Source organism: Nansenia antarctica (genome assembly GCF_963989245.1).
Source record: "Nansenia antarctica genome assembly, chromosome: 16".
Classification (NCBI taxonomy): domain Eukaryota; kingdom Metazoa; phylum Chordata; class Actinopteri; order Argentiniformes; family Microstomatidae; genus Nansenia; species Nansenia antarctica.
The window spans coordinates 24390462-24405541 of record NC_137686.1 but is presented as its reverse complement, the minus strand read 5'-3'; the positions used below and the strand labels follow the sequence as shown (position 1 = coordinate 24405541).

Sequence of the window (15080 nt, the reverse complement as noted above, 5' to 3'; positions counted from 1 at the left end):
ATCTGAAGCCGAAGCCAAATTTCCACATTGGATTGGACATAAAATATGTTTTTCTGTTTTAATTTCCACATTGGATTGGACATTAAAGCACCTTTTCTCATTTAAAGTCATATTCTAGGATATAGCTAGCAGCAACAGAGTAGAACAAGCCTGTGACACTACATGCATGAATCACTTGGAACACCTTGCTTGGAACACCCTCCAGAGAGACTTAAACCTGGCAAAACTGATCTCATACGATGCCTTTAGTGGAATCTTGAAGGACCTTGAATGGGAAAGTACCAGAGAGTGTCTCTGTACTTAATGCAGCCACCTATGCATTCCTGATACTGCCTTATGTTCAATGTTTTATACTGTACGTCTGAAACCTAAATGTATCTGTTTTTATATGCTGCCCTCTTGGCCAGGTCTCTCTTGGAAAATAGATTTTAAATCTCAATGAGTATTCACCTGGTTAAATAAAGGTTTAATAAAAAATAAAAATCACACATTTCAGGGTCAGTGCTTACTGTTCTATTGTTCTTCCTTCCACAGCCTCTGGCCTCTCCACCCTCCCCACGACCCCCACCCAGTCCCCCAGCCAGCCCCTGTTCCCCCAGGACGTCCACCGGAGTGCGCCGGAGCGCCTGGAGCGCCTGGATCCCCGCTCCCGCTCCCTCTCCTCCCCCCCGGACTCAGCCCAGCGCCTCAGCCTGCCCTCCGCCACCAAGCCCCCCATCCACTCTTTCCCCGCTGCCACCCCCGTGCCCAACACTACCTCACCACAAGTGAGTGATAATTCTTCTTCCAACAAGCCACATCGATGCTAAATTTCCAAAACAAACAACCCCTGTACCCATTCCTACAGTCGATTTGGAATTGTTAGATAGATATAAGCAATAGTAATGGCTGTATCTTGGCCTCTGATTGGCTAGTACTCTGATTGGCTAGTACTCTGATTGGCTAGTACTCTTGATTGGCTAGTACTCTTTTTTTTTTTAAATTTGTTTTTCAGATTTTATCCCTTTTTCACCCAATTTGGTAGCCAATTTAACCCAACTTAGCATCCAATTATCCCCTGCCTATTGCATTGGATCCGCCGCCCGACCCCGTGGCCGGCAGTCCCAGAGGAGGGCGCCAGGCAGACTAGGCTGACTGGCTCCTCGAGCCCAGTACCGTTATTCCGGCACCCCAGGGGGCGGTGTTGCGCGACGGATCCTAGTCCAGAAATACTCCTATACCCCCCCTCGGAAGCGGCCGGCCAATATGCCGCTTCCCGTGTGCCTCGGCCATTATCTGGATCTGGCGAGCCGGGATACGAACCCCGGCCCCGGTGGGCAGCATGCACTAGCGGCCAGTGCGTAGACCGCTACACCACCGCGGGGCACTAGTACTCTGATTGGCTAGGTATTGCTTCCACCTATCCAGAACTGCAGGAGTGGCGATGGAGTACGGGCTAAAGCACATAACTGTGTTATTCCACCTCACTATCAATACTATCATCACTGTACTATCCTGCTGTTATTCCCATGATAACGGTCTGCCAAGGCCTTGACTGTCCATGTGAAAGTCACAAGCTACTTTTAGGTCATAAGGGTTTTTTATTTTATTGGAAAGTACCTACACTGCATAAAAGCTTCTGGGAGCCGGTCATCCATTTTGGTTTGAGCTGTGTGATTCTCTTCCTTCCTCGGAGTGTGTGTGTCGACGACAACACTGTGTTCACACCATCTGTTCCATCGGTGTCACTGGTATCGATTCTGCAAGGAGGAAATATCGCAACTCTAGTGTAGAAACGTCTCGTATTTCCCCCCCGTAATCACCGACACAGTGGTACGATGTCTGCCTCCGCCAGGCCAGAAGTGATTGTTTTTTCAACAAACCGAACTGTGTTCAGTTTCAGACTTCACCCGCAATTCAATAATAGTCTGACATCGGGGTCCAGTGTTTACTGTTTACTGTTTACCATCGTCCTATTGGGAGATCGGCATTGATTCATGATCATGTCTCCCGTTAAACATATTGCTTGGAGTTCTGTCTCATGTCAGTCCGTCTGAGTGATGATACACCCTCTCTCTCTGCCCTGGAAGTGTAAATCAATATTTCATCACCAGCCTTGTTTCTTTGTTGCATCTAACACCCAAGGCCTCATGATTTGGCTCAACTATGAGGCATGAGTCTCTCTCTCTCTCTCTCTCCCTCCCTCCCTCTCTCTCTCTCTCCCTCCATCTCTTTCTTTCTGTTTCCCTCTTACCCCCGTCTATCCCTTTCCTCTCTCTCTTGCTCTCCTTCTCTCTCTCTCTCTCTCTCTTTCTCTTTCCCTCTTACTCCCTATCCCTTTCCTCTCTCTCTCTGGCTCTCCTCTCTCTCTCTCTCTCTCTCTCTCTCTCTCTCTTTCTCTTTCCCTCTTACTCCCTATCCCTTTCCTCTCTCTGGCTCTCCTCTCTCTCTCTCTCTCTCTCTCTCTCTCTCTCTCTTTCTCTTTCCCTCTTACTCCCTATCCCTTTCCTCTCTCTCTCTCTCACTCACACATACACACACACGCACGCGTGCGCGCCCCCCTCTTTCTTTTCTCTCTCTCTCTCTCTCTCTCTCTCTCTCTCTCTCTCTCTCTCTCTCTCTCTCTCTCTCTCTCTCTCTCTCTCTCTCTCACTAGCTATCTCTCCCTCCCTCCCTCCCCGCCTCAAACCACGGCTCTCATAATAATCAGCCGGAATAGCCTCCATGCCAAATCCAATCATAAAACAGGGTTAATTAAATAGCCATCCATCCATCCAGGATTTACGGCCGCTGTCTGGCTGGCGGGGTCTGCGTACATTACCCCTGTGGCAGAGCAGAGAGGCATCAGCAGAGGCAGCAGTACTCGTGCCCACAGCGCTGCAGATAGATTTATGTCTGTGCAGTAGTGGGTTTTGGCTGGAGAATCGCTGTGTCACCATCACAGAGGTATAGGATGGCTCCAGGGACCGCTGGGCATATCCCGGGGAGGGTTCTTCTTAGAGTTTTTTTTTATTAGGTTTTTTTCCGCTGCAGTGGGGTTGTTGTGATTGTGAATCCGCCGGTCGGCGGTCATAAGAGCTGGCCAAAAGAGCTATGACTCATCAAAAGAGATGGCTTCTTTGCATCTTTTATGCAAAGAAAAGAACCGAGCTATGACTCAGCTGGTTTTGTTATCGTGTGGTTATGAAGTGGTTTAGTTATGTCAGGGATGAGGCAAATTAACTTGCTATATTTGCATGTTATATCGATGCACACTGACGTGGTTCTTATGTACCTCCTGCAGCAGCTACAGCGTGCATGGCTTGTTTGCCATATCTGTTACATTTTGTGTGCACTGTTAATGCATTTACACAACAGCATACATTACACGGCTTACATTGAGCAAATAGTCCCTGCAAACAACTTGAGCATTTTATTGTGATGAAAGGGATAGGGGGAACACTTGGCTTCTTGCTGCTAGGCAACACAAGGGATTTCCTAATATGGTGAAGTGCCTTGGTTGTTCTGCATTGAGGGTGTGTCTAGCCTAGTGTCTGTGCCTGATTACCATAATGGCTGATCCTGAATCTGACTGAGACCATTTCTTCCTCTCGTGCTCGATTCGAACATTGTTCTGCTGATCAGGCTGTTGGAGGGAACAGTCACACATGGTTATCCCGTTAAATCCACCCCTCTTTCATAATTAAATAGTTGTTAATCGTGACGGTGTATGCATGCCCTCCTCTGTAGTAGTGTGTAGTGTGTCCCTCCTGTGGGCATTGGCTGCCTTGACTGCAGCAAAATAGATCAGGACTGTTCCACTTTCAGATGTAAGGGGTGTGTGTGTAGTCAACAAATATTTTTACCTATAAAGTTACTGCCCGTTCGCCACAAGGTCCCCGATGCATGTATCTCCTATAGGAACTTGGACACGGACACTTGAATGAGCACCGCGTAATAGGATACTGTCACTTGGCAAGCGAGCGACGTTGCGCTTTTGTTTGGTTTTGTGCACAGAGACTTTCACTCATTGCCAGCCTCCTCGACATAGATGATTTGCCACCGTTAGAGAGTGTGCCCCAGCCCCACACAGAGTCGAAGCACCTTCCATGTTTTTTTGGTCACCAAAACTTTAGTGAACTGAACCCGCAATTAGTTCAGTGCGCTTCACAGCGCGTCTCTGGGTTCGCCGCTGCGCTCCTGACTTCTGTTACCTTTCTCTCTCTTAGGTCTCCGGTTTATTCGAAGGCATGCTGGAGAAACTTGAACTAGACGATGATGGTAAGTGTCTTTAATTTAATGATGGTGTCATAGCCTATGTTTGACGATTACGTTTCCAGCCTATTTCTCTGTTGTCCGTATAAAAGTTTGCAATAGCCCTATTATAGCCTCGCCTAGTAATAACGTTACATGGAACCTCTTTCATCATGCTTATTGCGATTCGCGAAATATCCAGAAAATATCCATATTTGTTGCCGTCACGATTTCATTATATCTCTGACCTGTTCTAGCGGAAAAAAAACGAATAAAAAAAACCTAAGAACCCTCCCACGGGATATGCCCAGTAATAACATGGAACCTCTTTCATAATGCTTATTTGCGATTCGCGAAATTATACCGTAACGGTTTTTTTACACCGTCTCAGTATAATAACGAACTATAAATAATCTCATGAGTCTTGAGTCTCATGTGCGCGTATCGTGGACTAATTCTAAGTAATTCTAATTCCCGGTGCCAACAATGATTTAGCGCGCTGTCTCCCTGCAGTCACCTAGTGAAACCCGACCCACCCTTGTCTGAAAACGAGGGATTCCCCCGATCATATCCGAGTGTCGATGGCATCATTGGCTCAGTATGATCAAAAACATAAGGTTTTGGATGATCTGTTCACGAACTTCACGTTATGTATAATGTTAGACATTACGATGATGCGTAATATCGATTATTGCATACAGCATACCTGCTCAGATGCAGTGTCCATAGACCGGTTGTGTCTAACCCCTAATGTTAGCCTAATTCTCATGCCATGGACTACATTGTAGTTGCTGTACATGAAGCTGTACGTAAAGGTGGTGTTTTATGAGATTATGTATGCATGCTCTGCTCTGCATGAAACACTATGGAACATCGTTCTGTGCATGGAAAAAAAATCTATGCAAACCTGTTCAGGTAGTTGCTCTTCCATGACAGCATGTGACGTTAGAATTACAAGGTTCAATCTCCATTTTTGTCAAAATTGAGTTTTTTACATAATCTGATCCATTAGGTGTTTATTAATGCCAGTGTGGTGTTATTTTTAAAATGTTGAAATTTTTGAGTTAGTGATTCATAAAATACAAAGGTTCCATCTCACAAAACTTAATGGAATGTAAAAACTTTGAAGCTCAATATCTCTGAACTACCCTAAACGGAGATAGAACCTTATAATTCTAAGCTCACGAGCATTCTAGATTTCATTCACAATTCCATTATATCTCTGACCTGTTCTAGCATGCTCTACCCTGCTCATCCACGGTTGTTACCGAGGCTTAATAGGCTTTCCGATGGACCCCTAAGTGGTCTGTTAATGGCTATAGAGGCTCTTAGAGCACTGCTGTGTGTCTCTTCCCAAGCTCTCTTGGTCTGAGTGGATTTGACACATCTATATCTCCTTGTTTTCTCCGAATTTTGTACTAAATCTATATATTTCTTTCTGTTTTGTCTTTTCAGCTGCTGTAGAACCAGAGAGTGATATTTACATGCGCTTTATGAAGTCTCACAAGTGCTATGACATCGTCCCCACCAGCTCTAAGCTGGTTGTGTTTGACACGGCGCTGCAAGTAAGCACACGTCTTTGACATGACACATACTCTTTAACATCGTGGGGGACCTGAGAACACACACACACACACACCCACACACACACACACACACACACACACACACACACACACACACACACACACACACACACACACACAAGCAAACACACACTGGTGTGAGTTCAAAGACTGTATGTATGAGTAACTCCGAGAGAGGTTCCAACAGGACCCGATGTTTAGTATTAGTATAGCATTTGTTTGCCTAGCAGGGTCCATCAAGTTAAAGCAGGTATCCACAGAGAAGCCGTCTTAATGTATGGAGGTGCTTGTCTGGTTAGAAAGCCATTGAGAGTCACTTTGGGTAATGTTCCATGAGGAAACCAATGCTATTGGGCCTGGGAGCAGTCTCTTTGAGGTTGTGAAATAGTCGTAAATTGGTTAAACAGTAATCTGGGGGAAATATAGAAACTCTTTGATGTTTAGGAGTTCAACCACTCCTGCCAGTCCTGTTCAGCTGAAGTTTCCACACTTGTTATCTGAAGAAGAAAAAAATCGAACCTATTGGAACCTATGTTATGTGATTCTTTAGGCAGATTTTGATTTGACACTTCATATTTAACATCGATGTTCTCCATCAATTTGTTGCCGTCAACATTTTCATACATGAAATACACAAGGGTGGGATTCATTCAGTGATGACCCCAACAGTGTCATTCAGCTATTCAGTTGCAAGCTGTTCTGTGTTGAAGAAAAGACTGTTGCATCTATGAGAAGGATACAGTCGTGGTTCAAGTCCTTTTTGTGCTGATTGTGGTTTCTCACAGGTGAAGAAGGCGTTCTTTGCCTTGGTAGCCAATGGGGTGCGTGCCGCCCCCCTGTGGGACACAGAGAAGCAGTGCTTTGTGGGTAAGCATCCTTGCCATGTCTGTGACAGACGTATACACCTGGATACAAAGACCCATACACACCCATGAATATATTCTAACTATTCTACACATAGATTTAGTTGAAGATACATGTTAAATGTTTTATATGTAGCATACACTTTTATCCAAAGTGCCTAGCAATTAGAGATTACAGGGACAGTCTCCCTGGAGTAACTTAGGGCTAAGTGCCATACCACTTATCCACACTAGTGGTGGTGTTCCCAGGTGGGATTTGGACTCATGGCCTTCTGACGATGACGATCACCAGTACAGCTCACTATCCACTAGGCCACCACTACCCCTACCTACATGTCGCTCAGGGCATAACAGTACATACAAGTATTATCCCAAGTAGTCACAGCCAATTGACCATGGTTTGTTGACAACAAGTTAGTGCTGGCCCATATACTTTGACAGCGCTATGACAACTCCACGCTGACCGCAGCATTGCATCGGGACCTAGTCCCAGACAGTCAACATGAAGAGAGGGTATTCACTCACATAGGCCGGTGTGAAGTTAGTGTTTATTTGACAGAAAGCTGATTTCCAGGGTTCCTTGCTCCCGATATGGTATAAATAGCACTGTAGCCCCATATGGGGAATGTCTCTAAATAGCCTGCAATGAATAATGAGTGCTTAATCAGCGATAGATAAAAGACCACTCTGGAGTTCTCATTCCATCACTGCTGAGTACAAAGCCAGTGCTAGATGGTCTGTACAGTGGCTCCACGAATAACAGGCTGATTTTGTTGCTTGTTGTGAGATCAAAGAAGTTTGACACACACGACTGTTGACTTCATGTCACTCAAGCTAGAATGCTCACGCAACGCTGACTGACAGTTTCTTTTTCTCATTTCAGGAATGTTGACAATCACAGACTTTATCATCATACTACACAGATACTACAAGTCACCAATGGTACGTTTGATCAGAAGAAAAATCCTTCTGAAGTTTTTTTTTTTAAACATATAGTAATAATGATGCATTTATTTTTTATAGAGCTGTTCTCAGTAGTCAGACTCTATATTCCATGGAGAGAACCAGACTAGAGAGATGAATCAAAAGTAAAACAAAAGCACAGTCAGTATGAAACCACAATAAAGATAGTTAAAGATTAAAAGCAAGTTTAAAAAGGTGGGTTTTAAGGGAGGAGAGCTATATGGTCCTATATAATCATCCACTCATTTAGCTTTTATTGTTTTCAGGTGCAAATATACGAGTTAGAAGAACATAAGCTAGAGACGTGGAGAGGTATGTACCAAGGTTATTTTTATATTGTTATGATACGAGATGATATTTGATATCCATGAAATTCACATTGTTTTTCTTTCCTTCAACAGAAGTATATTTGCAAGAGACATTTAAGCCTTTGGTAAACATATCGCCCGACGCAAGGTAAGTCGTTACACCAGAATAGGACAAAAAGTGCCGACGGTTATTGTAGACTAGATAATGTGTGTATGTGAGTGTGTGTTCTGTTTATGATTTGAATGGAGAGACCTACAAATAAAATGATTTCATTCTCGTGTTTTTATGTTGGATTCTGTGTTTGCCTTGCAGCATATTTGATGCTGTGTATTCACTCATCAAAAACAAAATCCACCGGCTGCCCGTCATCGACCCGGTTACCGGGAACGCACTTTACATCCTCACGCACAAGAGGATCCTCAAGTTCCTCCAGCTCTTTGTACGTGCAACCCTGTGACCAACAACCTGTTAGCTAGACCAAAAAAAACACTGTCTCTTTCTTTTTTTTAAGCCATAGGAAATAACAAACCCTTTTCCAGGGGTGCAAACTTGTCACCTTTTAGCTGTTTTAGCCGTTTTTACCTCCAGAATAGGTCAACAATTTTCATAAATGTTATTTGTTTTCAGGCAAAAAAAAAAGTCACCTTTTTGGTTACATCACCAGTTTGCATCCCTGCTTTTCTACACGTCCACTGCCCTCTAGTGGAGCTGCAGAGTAAAGCAGTCGAGATTGAAACAGACTTGTTCATGTGTTCCCAGGTGTGTGAGATGCCCAAGCCGGCCTTCATGAAGCAGACCCTGGGGGAGCTGGGCATCGGCACCTACAACAACATCGCCTTCATCCACCCCGACACGCCCATCATCAAGGCCCTGCAGGTGTTCGTAGAGAGGAGGGTGTCGGCCCTGCCGGTGGTGGATGTCTCTGGTAGGCTATCGGTCTTCTTCTTCTTTCGTACATCGTCAGATGGCCAACTCAGTGTCGTGCAGCCACGCCCTCGTCTCCGGGCCTAAGTGTAAAAGGGCCAGCTTCTGAGGGTGGGCTGTATAGGGGCAGCTTCTGAGGGTGGGCTGTATAGGGGCAGCTTCTGAGGGTGGGGCTGTATAGGGGCAGCTTCTGAGGGTGGGGCTGTATAGGGGGCAGCTTCTGAGGGTGGGGCTGTATAGGGGCAGCTTCTGAGGGTGGGCTGTATAGGGGCAGCTTCTGAGGGTGGGCTGTATAGGGGGCAGCTTCTGAGGGTGGGGCTGTATAGGGGGCAGCTTCTGAGGGTGGGCTGTATAGGGGCAGCTTCTGATGGGGGGCTGTATAGGGGCAGCTTCTGAGGGTGGGGTGTATAGGGGGCAGCCGGAGATTATGTGCTCAGCAGTCTGTTCAGGCTCGCCACACTCGCATGCCGCACTGTCCGATAGGCCCCACTTCTTTTTTTTATTTATTTTTTTTAAGTATTTTTTTCTGAGTGGGGCAGTCCCACTCATATTTTTAACTGTATTGGACAGATACAGTGAAGACAGACAGGAAAGTAATGAGAAGAAGGGAGAGAGGGCATGTCAGCAGGGCATGGGCCGGATTCTAACCCATGCCGACATGGGCATATGTGTGCACTGTAGACCGCGGTGCTAGACCACTGGACCACTCCAGGCCACAGGCCCCACTTCTTTATAGATGATTTGAAGCGTCCGCCCCCAGAGCTATGGCTATGGTCATACAATCAGATCCTGTCCTATGCGTAGGCGGAAGTGTTATGTATGTTTCTTGGTTGTTATGTTTTAATATGTCCTGACAGGAGTAGCAAATCCCTCTGCAAACAGATAATAAAAGCTTATCTTATCTTGGAATGCTCTGTTTTCTGTTTTCAGTCTTTTGAAAATCTCTTTTTTTTCTTCTTCTTCCTCACAGGTAAAGTGGTGGATATTTACTCCAAATTCGATGTCATAGTAAGTGGTGTTTATTTTTATGTTATTTTTTCTGAGTGGGGCAGTCCCACTCATATTTTTCATTTTTATTGATGGATACAGTGAAGATTTAGACAGGAAGAATGGGTGAGAGAAAGAGGAGGGATGACATGCAGGATATGTCCCCAGTCGGAATCGAACCGGGGACCCTGCGGTTACATGGTCAGCGCTTAACCCGCTACGCCACCTAAGTGTCCCTAGTGGTGTTTATTTGATTATCATTTTTCTATTCCAAGGAACCAATGGCGTAATTTAACGTGCGTTAGATTCACAAAGAAGAATTTCCATGGAAATTCTATTCTATTCTATTCTATTGTACAACAAGACTGAACTGTTTTGGCAGTTTATGAGTTTGATTGATGATGCAGCTGTCTGTGTCTGTGTGTGTAGAACCTTGCTGCTGAGAAGACCTACAACAACCTGGACATCACAGTGACCCAGGCCCTGCGGCACCGCTCTCAGTACTTTGAGGGGGTGATGAAGTGTCACAGGCTGGAGACACTGGAGACCATCGTGGACAGGATAGTCAAGGCAGAGGTGAGCTCACACACACACACACACACACACACACACACACACGCACACGCACGCACACACACACGCACACACACAGACATTGGAGACCATCATGGACAGGATAGTCAAGGCAGAGGTGAGCTCACACACACATGGACGCACACACACACACACACTGACACTGGAGACCATCGTGGACAGGATAGTCAAGGCAGAGGTGAGCTCACACACATGGACGCACACACACACACACTGACACAAGCAATCACTCACAAACCACACACACAGACAAAATGCCTGCTTTTCTTTTCTAATAATTTCTCTTTCTCTCTGTGTGTGTGTGTGTGTGTGTGTGTGCGGCCGTGTGCGGCGGTGTGTATCCATCCGTGTGTGTGTGTTTGCCTGCGTGTGTGTGTGTCCGTGTGTGTGTGCGGCGGTGTGTGGCGGTGTGTGTCCGTGTGTGTGTGTGTGTGTGTGTGTGTGTGTGTGTGTGAGCGCGCGCCCCCCCCCAGGTCCATCGGTTGGTGGTGGTGGACGAGCGCTCCAGCATCGAGGGCATCATCTCTCTCTCAGACATCCTGCAGGTTCTGGTGCTCAGCCCCGCAGGTATAGACGCTCAGCATTCCTAACACCTCCTCCCCCTCCTCTCCTCTCCTCTCTGACCTGGACCCTGACCCACCCTGAGCTCCCTCCCCAACCCTGCCCTGCCCCCCGTACCCCTCTCCCAGGTAGGACGGACACACACTCACACACACACACACACACACGCACACGCACTCTGTCCCTGGCTGGCTGTCACCCACCCACCTGTGGGTGTCAGGTGGCATGGTGCCAGGCTGTCCAGTCGTGTGATGTAGTGGATGCCAGCTGGTGGTGGTGTGTCGTGGTGTGGCCTTTGGGTTGTGTGTCTGTGTGTCTGTGTCGACACCCAATGGCTGTTCTCTTCCTCGACGGCAGAAATGCTGTTTCTTCGTCTAAGCTTGGCCGACTCTCTTTTTGTTTTGTATTCCGGTGGCGTTGGGTGTTGGGTGAGCGCCCCCTTGTGCCCGTAGTGTTGAAACAACTTGAGCACATCAGTATTAATACAACATATCTCCTCATCTGACGCTTTTACGCCATTACCGTCGTGATTGCGTTCCGCCAGAGATGATTGCTGTATTATTGATGTGCGAAGGATTGAAATTATGTTTTTTTTGCGGCGGGGCTTTTCTAGGGAAATGCATTATTAGCAGGGGTGCACATAACTTTTTGGGGCCAGTGCTCAGAGGAGCACCTAGGGATGCTGCTTGGTGCTCCCCGAGCTCGCTAGTCACGACCCGTCCCACAGGATGGATAAAAAAGGGATACATGGATATATTATTAGCAAAACGACATTTATTCGTAAATAAAGATGAACGACCAAATTATTGTGTGCAAAACAAAAGAAACAAATGCAAAATCAAATGACTGCTCTTTAAGAATGAAAGTCTGTCCGACTCCTTTAAACACAATGAAATCAACTGACATCTCTTTAAGCACTAACTGAATGTCTGTTCTTTAAACACACTGATATAAACGGACATCGCTTTAAGCACTGCTCTGTTCTGTAAACACTGAAATCAACTTTTCAACCCCCAAAAAAAATATATATATATAATTTGGTGCGCAAGAGCGCCTTCATGCGGCTGATCTGCCGCGCAGCATGCATTTTGGCGACGCATGCGCACTGGCGCACCAGTTATGTGCACCCCTGATTATTAGCTTTTTATGAGTTCGCTAGACTAGTGCACCGGCTTCCATGTTGAAATCTGCAGTGAACATGAAGCATGAGTCACCCTCTATTTAGATGTGATGTGACAGAAACCCCAAAGCATGTTGTAACATATCTTGTGTCCTCATACCACCTCTCTCTCTCTCTCTCTCTGTCTCTCTCTCTCTCTCTCTCTCTCTCTCTCTCTCTCTCTCTGTGTCTCTCTCACTCTCTCTACTCTCTCTCTCTCTCTCCCTCTCTCTCTCTCTCTCTCCCTCTCTCTCTCTCTCTCTCTCTCTCTCTCATCTCTCTCTCTCCCTCATCCTCTCTCTCTCTCTCTCTCTCTCCCCTCTCTCCTCTCTCTCCTCTCTCTTCTCTCTCTCTCGTCTCTCTCTCTCTCTCTCTCTCTCTCTGTCTCTCTCTCTCTCTCTGTGTCTTCTTCTCTCTCTCTCTCTCTCTCTCTCTCTCTCTCTCTCTGATCTCTCTCTCTCTCTCTCTCTCTCTCTCTCTCTCTGTCTCTCTCTCTCTCTCTCTCTTTGTCTCTCTCTCTCTCTCCTCTCTCTCTCTGTCTCTCTCTCTCTCTCTCTCTCTGTCTCTCTCTCTCTCTCTTCTCTCTCTCTCTCTCTCTAGATGCATCACAGAAGAGGGTCTGATGGAGTGAGAGAGAGAGAGAGGGGACGGGGGGGGAGTCAACTCTGCTGGAGAAGCCACTGTGGGTGTGGATAGTTGGAGGTTGGCTAGAGATTCAAAGAGGCCTAGGCTGTACTAGGCCTGGGGGGGTTGGGGGGTGGGGGGGGGGTTGAGGGGTTGAGGAGGGGGGGGTTAGACCCCCCCCCCTGGCATAGATGCACTATGGCTTGGAAACCAAAAGGGCTGGACTGACTGCTGCAATGAGATGGAGCGCAAAACACTGGAGGATCAAAGCTTCTGTCTAAATGGAAGTTGGAACTGGTTGTCATTGGACACAAACAAACACACACACACACAAAGAGAGAGGACGCACACACACACACAAAGAGAGAGGACACACACACACACACACACAAAGAGAGAGGACACACACACACACACACACACACATACACACACACACACAGATGATGCAATACATTCTGGTGCATGGGGCCTAGGGCTCACGTCTTTGTCTGTTAAAAAAACTCTTTAGCCAGTCAGGATTGTGTGTTTATGTACGAAGGCCGACGGTTTGGTTTGGTTTGGTCTGGTCGTGTGTTCTGTGTCGTGCTGCTCTCTCTCTGTGGTAGTATCAGCAGTTGCCGAGTCACTCCCTGTAGTTTTTACGCTCCCAGAGAGCGAAGTATCCTGGACCGACGCCAGCGGCCCAAACCGCCGTCGTACTGCAGACCGTCGCCGCTTTGGGCAACGTCCCTCTGAAGAGCTAACATGAAGGTTTCAAACATCAACCTGTAAAAACATAATCGTATCATACGTTAATATCATAAGTTACTGCTACATAGGACTTGACGATGACTTGGCTAGGACGTAGATTTATGACTAAGACAGTGTTGCCATATGCAGTCGGCGGGGCCACACCCATCGTATGGTCCATGTCGCCTCTGCTGCCCAATCCTGACTCATTAGTGCCTTTTGCTTGCCCCCAGTTTCACCACGGAAAGAGATCCAACGAGATCAACCGATGTTCATGTCAAGTCAAGTGGATGATACTGGTCCTTATTTAAGTGTCTGGAAAAAAACGCTTCATGTTTTACCTTGTCGTTGTCGAAAGGGCTGTATTTTTGTAATATGCTATGAAGAGACAGAACAGAAAAAAAAGCTTTATTATCGGATATTGTTTTCTCTTTTTTTTTCTTCTTTTTCTTTTTTTTTCACTTTTTAGTCATTGCCAACTATCCCAGGGTTTAGAGAGGTTTATTTTGCTGTACGCACTAGAATGATATATATCCGGAACACACAGTTAACCAAAATCATGCAAAACAAGATGGCGGCTCACAACACAACGAGGCTCCTTTGCTGTGCTCAGAGCAGACGACTCTCTGACAGGTTTCATCTCCGTGTTTCACTGTAAATAAGATGGTTTTCAGGAAAAGTGCCAGAGAAAGCTTTATTTTTATGTATGTTGAAAAAAAAATAATGAAAAATGTTTAAAATGGAAGCAGTTTTAATATTATTTTTGTAAATATTTTGTGGCAATATAATAATGTTCAATTCAAAGAAGATTTGTATTCAGAACAATATGTACTGTACATGTGCAAGCATGAGAAATGACACTATACGAGTTATGAATGTTCTTTGTTTTACTTTTCTATTTTTCTGACTGCAGAAAAATAAACGATGACACTGAATGTACTTAAATCTGTCAATCTCTAATTATTACAGTACAAACCTAGAGGTATAATTACACCATTAATATCAGTAACATCAATAATAGCCTTTGTGGTTTTGTCCTTTTCAGGTAGCATCTTCAGACCGACATGGCTATAATACCCTTGATTCAATACATTATAATATAATATAATAATCTATATAATCATATCCTAAACACCTGAACACTGCTGCTATCTAGTGGTGGATAGCTGAATTGCATGCTCCCTTCTGGCACCAGTTCAAAGATGGACCATCACTTTGAGAGTCCTGTTCGCTAGGACAGCAAAGCTAAGCAGAACCCTCTAACCCTCTAGTCTAGAAGCTAATGTTGGTCCGAACCGACCCCCCCCCCCCCCCCTCTCTTAGAAGCTCAGCTCTATGAACAATCTGTGTTTCCACAGCAGGGAGTTTGTGATATTCAAATAAATTTTGAAGCCAAAAGATGTCTTTGAACAACACACACACACACAAACAACCATCACGTGGTCTCCCTTAGAGCATCTCTCCTTTAAGCCTCCGTTCCTCAAGAATTCCTCAGAGAACGCCACTGACCTTCTCAAGATCACGTCTGTGTATGAGCACCAGCCACAAGGTGACACTGTAATACAA

At 45.8% G+C, this 15080-nt stretch overlaps 1 protein-coding gene across 1 annotated transcript in view; it reads left to right on the top strand.

Annotated features, from left to right (window-relative positions):
- LOC308172167 (5'-AMP-activated protein kinase subunit gamma-1-like) overlaps positions 1-11028 on the top strand; it is a gene marked incomplete at its 3' end in the record, with an annotated part of 28400 nt that extends 17372 nt beyond the window's left edge. The window contains exons 4-15 of the mRNA XM_080547078.1: positions 535-767; positions 4188-4239; positions 5668-5777; positions 6584-6665; positions 7545-7603; positions 7891-7936; positions 8026-8080; positions 8246-8372; positions 8693-8858; positions 9828-9865; positions 10274-10420; positions 10912-11028. Coding sequence (XP_080403204.1) covers positions 535-767; positions 4188-4239; positions 5668-5777; positions 6584-6665; positions 7545-7603; positions 7891-7936; positions 8026-8080; positions 8246-8372; positions 8693-8858; positions 9828-9865; positions 10274-10420; positions 10912-11028 — 1232 coding nt within the window. The remainder of the gene's footprint in view (positions 1-534; positions 768-4187; positions 4240-5667; positions 5778-6583; positions 6666-7544; positions 7604-7890; positions 7937-8025; positions 8081-8245; positions 8373-8692; positions 8859-9827; positions 9866-10273; positions 10421-10911) is intronic.
- Between the last annotated feature and the right edge of the window lie 4052 nt (positions 11029-15080).